The 10,394-nt window shown below is 37.7% G+C and overlaps 1 protein-coding gene across 1 annotated transcript in view; it reads right to left on the bottom strand.

Annotated features, from left to right (window-relative positions):
* CDK13 (cyclin dependent kinase 13) overlaps nucleotides 1-10,394 on the bottom strand; it is a 131,422-nt gene that overhangs the window by 119,697 nt on the left and 1,331 nt on the right. Inside the window, exon 2 of the mRNA XM_045286284.1 lies at nucleotides 10,307-10,386. Coding sequence (XP_045142219.1) covers nucleotides 10,307-10,386 — 80 coding nt within the window. The remainder of the gene's footprint in view (nucleotides 1-10,306; nucleotides 10,387-10,394) is intronic.

The raw sequence follows: 10,394 nt of genomic DNA, 5'->3' as shown, positions 1-10,394 counted from the left end.
GGGGATGGACAACAGAAAAGTGGGTGAAGGGAGACATCGGACAGTGTTAAGATATGACAAAATTATAATAATTTATATATTATCAAGGGTTCACGAAGGAGGGGGGAATGGGGAGGGAGGGGGAAAATGAGGAGCTGATATCAAGGACTCAAGTAGAAAGCAAATGTTTTGAAAATGATGATGGAAACAAATGTACAAATGTGCTTGGCACAATGGATGTATGTATGGAATGTGATAAGAGTTGTACGAGCCCCCAATAAAAAGATTTTTTTAGAAATAGGGTGACCCCCAAGGACATAACACATGAATGGAAAAATATTTATGAAGAGATGAAAATATATTTTGAAAAAATTGTACAACCAGGTTAAAAAATCATGAAAAGAATTGCCCCCTCACATGGGTCCTCTAGATTCCCAAACACCATAAGGCATTTCTGTGACACAAACTCACTGCCATCAAGTTGATCCCAATTCATGGTGACCCTATTAGGCACCTGTGAGTTTCAAAGAACTGTAGCTTTTTAACATTTTATAGGAGCAGAACCAAAACAAACAAATAAACTCATTGCGATCAAGTCAATGCTGACTCATAGTGATCCCCATGGGTTTCCGAAAAGGTTAACTATTCTCGGGAGTAGATGGCCATGATTTTGAACTGCCGATCAAGCGTAGGGCTGTGTAGTAGGACTGTTTTTCAAAGACGTGCTTCGAAAAAGTTGCCACTCCCACATGCCTTAAACCTCAGTGAACTTGTTTGGCTAGCCCATTATTTTCCTTCCTGAACTTCTTGACATTGCCTCCCTTTTACCCCCACCAACACCACTGTAGCCCCTCCCCACCTGCCCAGAAATCCTTAATTCTTATTTGTTGTCCCCTATGGGTTCATCAATCCTGGGTTTAATATACTGAAAAACCTATGAAACAAGTTCAAAAGGGTGACCCCCCCCCACCCAATGACCTAACACATTTGAGAAAAACCCTAAAACAAGCAAAAATATAGAAAAAGTTGAAAACCAAATCAAAGTGTTATTTTCAGATTTACTTGAGTGCAGAAAGCAGTAAGTGTCTGAGAAAAAAAAACAACCTCAAAAGCAATCAGATTCAAACTAAGGCAATTCCTAAGAGATAAAGGGCAGACTAAAGCATACTGCAAAGGACTAACAGAACTAACTCCTGAGAACTAGAAAGAAGAGATAAATATTAATAAAGTTTTGGTATTAGGCACCTGGAAAAAGGTATTACTTACTATCTAAAAGCATGAACACATATAACAAATCAAAAGTTTCTTAAAACCAAACATTACATAAGCAAAGTTAAATAGCAAAAAACAAACTGGTCATCTTTGTTAATATGAGCTAGTGCCACAGGGTGGGGGTGGGGTGTCATGGTTAATTTCTGTAATACACAAAAATGTCCTAAAAATTAACAAAATAATAAAAAGCTACAGAAAAGTGAATCAAGAAATTACGACATCCAATAAATACAAGAAAATATTCACTCACAATATACAAAACGAATCCAAATAAAAATGAAATACTTTACAGCTATAAGTGTTGGTAAGTCTGAAGAAATGAGCAACCCTATACTGTTGGGAAATGAAAAATTGGTACAAACTTTCAGAAGGACAAATTTTGACAATATATCAAAATAATAAATGTGTATTACCATCTTAGACCTAGCAATCTTACCTCTGAGACAGCTAATCTAAAAAAGAAACTGGAACAAACCCACAAAAAATGTATTTGCTGTAGATAAACACACAGGGAACAAACAAAACCTGAGGGAACTTGGTTAAACAAGTTATGAAAATAGGAGCAAGAAGCCACTAAAAAGAGTATAATATGGGGTAGAGGGTACAAGACAGCACTGTAGTATGATTTCATTCATTCAAAATCATATGTCCCTGCAAACACATATACACATACAGAAGTCTGGGAAAATGATCAAAGGTTAAAGATGGTCCGTGTTACTGGACCATTTAGACATGAATCGTTAACAGAACGGGACCCTATACTGCTGTGTAAACCTTCACCAAAAACACATTATATGTTTTTTGTCTGTTGATATCTCAGTGAAAGTACCTCTATGCAACTGAAAATGCAAAAACAAAGTGGGGAGAAATGCAACCCATGACCACTTTCAGATTTCAGTATTCTCACTACCCTTTTCATTTCCATTTCACTGTTACAAGTCCAGTTTTCAATCTGTATTTTATCCTCTGAAGTTATATATTTTGTTTTACTTTCCACATAGATCACTAACGGTAAATTCCCCCACAATTTAAATGTACAGAATATCAAGGCATAAAATCATTGTAAACCAGGAAAGTTTCTGATTCCAACTGGCACTTTTACTTCTTTTACCTCTGAACCCACCTCAAAGCAAGTAAATCTCCACATAGAAAGAGTCAAGCAATACAACACCAGGGCAATAACAACAAAAGTGGCCACAGAAAAAGTTGATAAGCTTTAAGAATATTATGTCATTAATTTAATTTCTTGGAAACAGCTAAATTTTACTAGTGAAAAAATAAACATACAACAATCTCTGCCCAGAAATTTTCCACACAAAAGATTAATTCAAACGCACCATTAAAAAAGCATACAACAACAAGAACAAAAAAAACCTCACCAAGAAAAACAGATCATTTATCTTGACCAATACAGCAGGGTATGATTATAAAGACTAGGTCTGAAGTTATTCTTGTCATACTAAAAATGACTCCCAGCATTGTGGACCCATTCCAGGAAAGTTGGAGCTAGTAAATAGCAAATTGCTTACATAAATCAAAACAATTACTACCCCCATATGTAAACCAAAATAGCAAGCAAGTTTAGAGATAACTAATATCTGTGCAAAGGTTGGTTTACAATTACCTGGTGAGAAAAAATATACCATTTAGATTAACTCAACCACTAATAAGTACAAATTGGAACCTATCCTTCGGGAGCTTACAATCTAGTAGAGAAAATACAAATGTTTCTAATTAGCAAGTTAGACTATTAAATAGAATTTTTAAAAGTTGTACGGTAGAGTAAAATACTGTGGGGATATAAAACACATTTTTTTCTACATAAACAGAGAAAGATTTGAAGACGTTGGTATTTAAGCTAGGTTCAAATGCAAATCTGGAGGCAAAGAGAGGAAAAAAAGAGGAATTTTAAGATTTGAGGAGAATAACAACACAAAAATAAGTGTCTCCAATAACAGACTGCTGATAGAACAGAACCAGATCATACATAGGCATCACTAACATGATGCATTAGAAAACTAAGACTTGTGATCGCTCCAGCAGCACATACACTAAAAAAAAAAAAAAAGCTAAGACTTAATTCTATATATTAAATCAAAACTCAAAGCCACTGCTTTCAAGTCATAGTGACCCTATAGGGGAGGAGTTCAGAACCAACCCTGTGGATTTCAGAAACTATAAATTTTTATGGAAGCAGAAAATCTCATCTTTTTTCCTCAGAGTAGCTGATGGCTTCAAAGTGCCAAAGCTGCGATTAGCAGCCTAATATGTAACACATTACGTCACCAGAGTTACTTAATTATACGATAGGAGGAACATAATCTACCATCAAGCTTTTTGCTTTGTTTTTTATAAATCATTTTATTGGGGGCTCATACAACTCTTATCACAATCCATACACCCATCCATTGTGTCAATACCATCAAGTTTTAACAATCAAGTTTTAAGAAAGCTCTCGATAATAAAAAGAATAAACTGTGAAGAAAAATGTGTAACTAGTTAAAAACATGGGTCATAACTTGTTAGGTTTTGCAGTTTATTTCAACTCATAGTAACCCCAAGGAACTGCCCCCATAGTCTATAATCTTTATTGGAGTGGAATGCCAGGTTTTTTTCTTGCACGGAGCTTCTAGGTGGTTTTTGAACCTTTAGTTTGTCACCCAAGTGCTTAACCATCACCCCACCAGGGATCCTCGGGCTAGAACTAAAAACCAAACCAAACCAAACCAAAGCCACAAAGAGTCAATTCGGACTCATAGAAGCCCTTTAGGATGCAGAGGAGGAGGAGTGGGTAAGATTCTGTCAAAAAAGAAGTAAAACACAAAGCCAACTTCTGAGAATAAGACATGAAATGATACAGGTTTGGAGACTTGAGACAATTCCTCTAAATTTCTATTTCCACCTGATTATTTCTGTATTAACTCTAGTTACTTGCATTTTTGACACCATTTGAAAACATTTTAAGAATTTCATTTATGTTAAAGACACTCATCAAAATTTATTCCTAAATACATACAAAATCAAGAGCATTGTAGGAATAAGAGCTTGTTTGGTTTGGGATTCACGGGGCGGGGGGGTTTGTTTTAATTTTGTAATGCCTTCAATTTATGTATTGTTGAACACTAGTTTTCATGACAAAACACTAAATAACCCATTAAAAAAAAGACCTCCATATCAGCAAATGGACATGAATAAATTCAATTTTTTAAAGTTGAGATGTACCATGTTCAGACTCTTAGTTTTGATATTCTAGTATAGAGGCTCTGCTTGGTGGAATAAAACTTCCACAGGTTTAGAGAACCAATTATACACTACCATGTCATATACTGATTCTAACTTGACTTCAGTGTCTTCGGATCAAGACATAAAAATTTCAATAACCAAATGTAATGAACATCATTGAACATTTTTAGTCAATCTATATAATGACAAAATTTAAAAATATACACAGAAAATTACAATTTCTGCTATACTTAAAGGCTGCCAGTGTTGAAATTGACTAGATAGTAGCCATAGGATCTTTATGTGCTAGAATGGGTTAGGCAGTAGGTATGAAGCAACTAACAGCCTTGTTGGTTAAAGCATCAAATTAAAATGGGCTAAAAAAATCTTGGGATAAAATGTTGAAAAGATGGCAAATGAACAGAACTACTCCATAAATACCCAGACTTTAGTCTTGTTTGGCTACACAATCAATGATCATAGAAGCAGCAGTTAAAGAGTATGGAAAACCAAGGAAGCTACTTTGAGGAGTAAGGTGTACCTAACCCTAGTCATGGTATTGTACATTGCCTCTTATACATTGTCCAATGGTATTTGGTCACTTAATAATGAAAACTGAAGAAGAAAAATAGATGCAGGTGAATTGGTGCTAGAGAAGAATATTCAAAGTATCATGGACTGCTAAAAGGACAAACCAAACTGTCTTGAAAGAAGTAGGGCCAAGGTGCTCCTTAGAGGCAAGACTTTGGACTAGTTGTTAGGAGAGAACAGTTCCTGGAGAGAGGCATCATGTTTGGAAAAGGGGCATCAAAAACGAGGAAGGCTTCCAAGGAGATGGACTGACATTGTTGCTGCACAATAAGCTCAAGAACAGGATGGCACAGACCGGGCAGTGTTTCATTCTGTTGTTTCTGTTGTGCATACAGTCACTATAGGGTCAGAACCAGGTTGGTGGCACCTAACCAACAACACAACAGCCAGACTTTAATGAGTTTTTGCAGAAGAGACCATATGTAAAGTGGTCAATTATTGTAAAAGCCAGCTAAGGTTGACTGAATACAGCAGGTAATTCTGAGTCAGGGCTGGGTTTAGATCCAAGCTAATCTTGAAACAAATAACTAACTTTTGAGAGCTTCCCATTTCTCAATCTGTCAATGGTACTGTTTTTGACTATTCACATGGGTTTTGGTTGGATATGTGCTAAATATTTAGCAATGACTGGCACATTGGGGGGGGAAGGTGGTTGTGACTCTCATGTGTTTCAAAGTAGAACTGTACTCCATACGGTTTCAGAATTGCTATAATCTTCATGAAAACGGATCATCAAGCTTTCCACTGAGTGGATTCAAATTGCCAACCTTGTGGTCAATCAAATATAAAGTAACTCCAAACCCATCACTATCAAGTCAATCATAACTTAGCCTATGGAACAGAGACTGTAATCATAACAGAAGCAAGAACTGGTGGGTTCAAACTGTCTACCTTTCAGTTAGCAGTCAAGAGCTTAACCACTGCATCACCAGGGCTCCTTTTCTGACTAATATTTAAGAGCAAAGCATTTACACCACCCAAAGACCTTGACTTATTCAAAACTAAACTCATTGCCAGAGTCAGCGCCAACTCACAGCAACTTTCTAGGCCAGGGTGGAACTGACCCTGTGAGTTTCCAAAGACCAACTCTTTATCGGAGTAGAAAGCACCATCTTATTCCTACAGAGCAGCGGGTGGTTTAGAACTACTGACCTTGTGGATTACAGCCCAACGCACAACCACTATACCATAAGGGCTCCTGCAGGACCTTAACCAGTACACAGTAAAACATAAATATCAGTACCATTTCTTCCCTTTCCTAACCAGCCTCTGTTGAGCACACCCTTACATTTATCATAGGGCCAATCAGCAAGATTAAATGACTTCTCACATCCCAACCAAGAAGGGGGGGTGATGGACAAAACAAGCCAGTCACAGTAGAAATGACCATGTGGGTTTCCGAGATTGTAATTCTATACAGGAGTAAAAAGTAGTAAATAGTCTCCTCTTTCTCCCAAGGAGAAGCTGGTGGTTTTGAATAGTAAACAAAATATAGTAAACAGGTTATTTAAGGAGAAAAATAGAGTAAGAATTGATGAAAAGCATGAGCTCAAGACTGGAAATCCCGATGAACGTAATGAGCAGATGGAGAAATCATTAAAATGGACAGGATTTATTGTGTGGATTATCATGGAGAAAAATCTTTGGATCATGATTTTAATACTATTTTTAATATAAATGTATTTCCTTTTTAAAGTTGCACAGACAATTTCATTAATATATAACTTGCATATGACCTGGAATAAGATCATCTTACTATTTATTACAGCATACATGGGCTACATTTGAGGAGGCCTGGTAGTGTAATGGGTTACGCATTGGGCTTTGGCAATTCAAAACCACCAACTGTTCATTCAGTGGGACAATGATGAGGCTTTCTTCTTCCATTAAATATTTACAGTCTCAGAAACCCACAGGGGCAATTCTACTCTGTTGCTATGAGTTGAAATCAACTCAATAGCAGTGAGTTTTATACTAATTTTAAATTCAGTGTCTTTGGTCTAGAGAAGACAAGACTTTGAAGACATGACAATTGTCTTTATATTTCAAGAACTAACACAGGTTTGTCTGTGACCTGCCAAAAGGTCAAACTTGGGAGGAATAAACAAATTACACAGAGGCAAATTTGTTTCAATAGGAGGAATTTTAACAATTCAAGCTATTCAACCACTTGAATCTCTATAATGCTATATAGATTGCGAAATACAAAATTTCATTTAAATCTTGAAAGAACCCCCAAAATAAGTCCTTTCCTGTTACCGATGAGGAAACTGAATTTCCAAGAGTTTTGGGAAATACGTAGTGGCAACTTAGACATCAGGCCTAGAACTACTGGACTTGAAGACGACGGGCCATAGAGTTGTGAGGGACACCTTGGTGAATTAACAAAGCACAGTTCACAAATGTTCTACATCTCAATCTGGTACACATCACCTCAAGTCTTAAACCCTTTGAAACAACTACTGGTAAGCATCCTGCCTGGAGCAAAGGAGAATGAAGAAAATACAGACTAAAGGAAACAATTTGTTCAAAGGACTAATGGACCACATGAACCACAGCATCCTCTCACCTAAAACCAGAAGAACTAGATGGTGTCTGGCTACCACAAGCCCTGGTGGTGTAGTGGTAATTTGTTGGGCTGCAATCTGAATAGTTGGCAGTTCGAAATCAGTAGGAGCTCTTCAAGAGACAGACTTGGAAACCCACAGCAAGTCACTGAGTCAGCATTGACTTGAGGACAGTGAGTTTAACCAGAAGCACATTAAAAGGTCCTGGAAAGAATGAGTTAAAAATGTAGAACAAATTCAAATAAAATAAGAAATAGACATATTAGTCTGAAAGAGAATGGAAAAATCTATAGCCCTAAAAAACCTGGTAGCTGAAAACTGGAGATCCTCTAGGAGGCCACATTCAGTTAGCAATTCAACCAGCAATATACCTATGAAGCAAGCAACACCCAAACAGAAGAAGAATCAACTGTAAGAGACCAAAAGTAAAACATGTGCCCAAAACCAAAAATAAGGAAACAGGGAAGCCAAAAGAATTGGAAATAGGAAACCCAGATAAGAAAAAGGACACACAGAGGGGGCGGGGGGCGGGGGTGTGACAATCAATGCCATGGAACAATTTGTGTATGACTTATAGATTGCAAAACTAATGTGCCACGTAAAATTTCACCTAAAGCATTGTTTGTTTGTTAAAAAGAAAGGAACAGTGGCTGTTGTTTTACTTTTGTTGCAAGCCAAATATAGAACTCAAATCCCAAATCTAAAAGACAAATTACCTCAAAGAAAAAAAATGCCTTCTTCATCTAGATATACTCAAGCACATACCAAATGGACATTTGCCAATAGGTATAATAGCCAAAATATTCTAAAACTTTTTTCAGAGTCAAATTCTTTAAAATTCTCAGCGGTCCCTCTATAAACACGGTGAAAAGACTCAATAATGAATGATCCTCTATAACACAAGCTCTATGCCTCCGTGTCTGTCTTCTGGACTGTGTTCCAGTATCTAGTAACAAACCCCAAACTAAAACCGCTGTCATCCATTCCTCCTCACAGTGACCTCACAGGCAAGAGTAGAACTGCCCCCTATGGGTTTCTGAGACTGGAAAGCTTAACAGGAGACAGCCTCATCTTTCTCCCAGGGGGTGGCTAGTGGTGACTAGTGGGTGGATTTGAACTACTGGACTCACCAATTGCAGTCCAACACACAACCCACTACGGCACCAGGGTTCTATTCCCTATAACAATATCTGGCATAAAATATGCTAATAATCAAATGTGAACTAAAGCTGAACAGTCTTATTCACATGTCACTACTGTAAAATAAAGAACTACGCTGTTTCCAGCAACCAAAAGGCCTGATAAATACAAAATCCACTTTTAAATTATATCAAACTCCGAATTTGCCAATTTTTTAAAAATGCAAATCTGCCACACCTAAAACATTACCTTTGAAAGTAAAACATAAAGTCTTACAAATGCTAAATTTGGTGCTATGAGTTCTCAATGGAAACATTCTTTGCTTATGGCACCAACCAGCATTTTAAATGTGTTTAAATGAAACGCGGTAAGACTAAAGGAAATTTACACAGCTGTTTTGGTTTAAAAGCAATTTGTACCTAGAGCACTACTCACGTCACAATTTAACTAACACCAAGATGACACTTCAAAGAAATCTACTAATTTTACAGGTGCACAGGGTGCATTGAAATTCAACATAACCCATACTTTGAGGGAGTCAGCATTCACTTGGCATAACTGAAAACTAAGATCAATAGAAAAGGAACATGCAATCCAAACGTCATTTTGCAATACCCCAAACTTTTTAAGCCATAGAATTTCCATACATCCCAAGGAATATGACAGTTTGTGCAACACTCGTTATTAATGTACTTTGCTCAAATAAACAAGATGTCAATGCAAATAAGATGTAACCATTAAGTAAGTTTACTCCAATTCATTAAATTACACCCTTTAAATATCCGAACAAAGATTCTGACATTAAAAAAAAAAACAGCAAAAGTCTGGCCAACATTAAGGGAAGCAGTTACAGGTTTACTTCGTTAATACTGGGTTACAGCAACTAGATTATCAAAAACTGGATGTTATCACAAACCAACAGAGAAACCAGTAACTTGTCTTAATGTTTTTCTTCATAATCATGGCTTTGACAGATCACGTATACTACTAATCCTACATATCGATTAGTTTTTATGAGCTTTTTTAAAATCACATATTAGTTTTTTCCACATATACACTTTTCAGAAAGACTGCTTTTCCCATCATTAATTATGACACCTTTGCAATTCATATCCAACACTGACATCAGAACGGGGTTCTGATCTTCCCTGTACATTAGCCAAAAAACGGCACTCCGTTCTGAAATCTCGGAGGAAACTTCTTTACGAAGTTTACCAAATTAAGACAAACCACGCAACCTCGAGGTTTACCCAAAGCCACTGGGTTGAAAGAGCAAAGAGCAATTGAGAACTCTCGCCACTGAACAAGCTAAAAACAAAACAAAACTTTGCACTCTTCCTGGGAAATCTCCCCTCCCAGCCCTAGGGGGGAAAGCGACCCTCGGACCAGTGGCGTGCTCCCTCCGGCCCTGTCCTGCGGCGCCGTGGGCGCGCGAGAACGCCTCGCCCTCCCGTTCTCCAGGGAAGGGTCGGACCACAACTTTCTCACCCCCGGCAGCGTAGGCAGAATCAGACACACAGGACGAGGGCACTCACCTGACCACCGGGCTGTAGGGGCTCCGGGAGCGACGCCAGCTGCAACTGCTGTAGGGGCTGGGGGACACGTCGCCGCCCCGCTCGTAGG

The sequence above is a fragment of the Echinops telfairi genome, unplaced genomic scaffold, assembly GCF_000313985.2.
Source record: "Echinops telfairi isolate 266 unplaced genomic scaffold, ASM31398v2 ScPeMD7_7;HRSCAF=31, whole genome shotgun sequence".
NCBI classification, from domain to species: Eukaryota; Metazoa; Chordata; class Mammalia; order Afrosoricida; family Tenrecidae; genus Echinops; species Echinops telfairi.
This window is presented reverse-complemented; position numbering and strand designations above follow the sequence as displayed.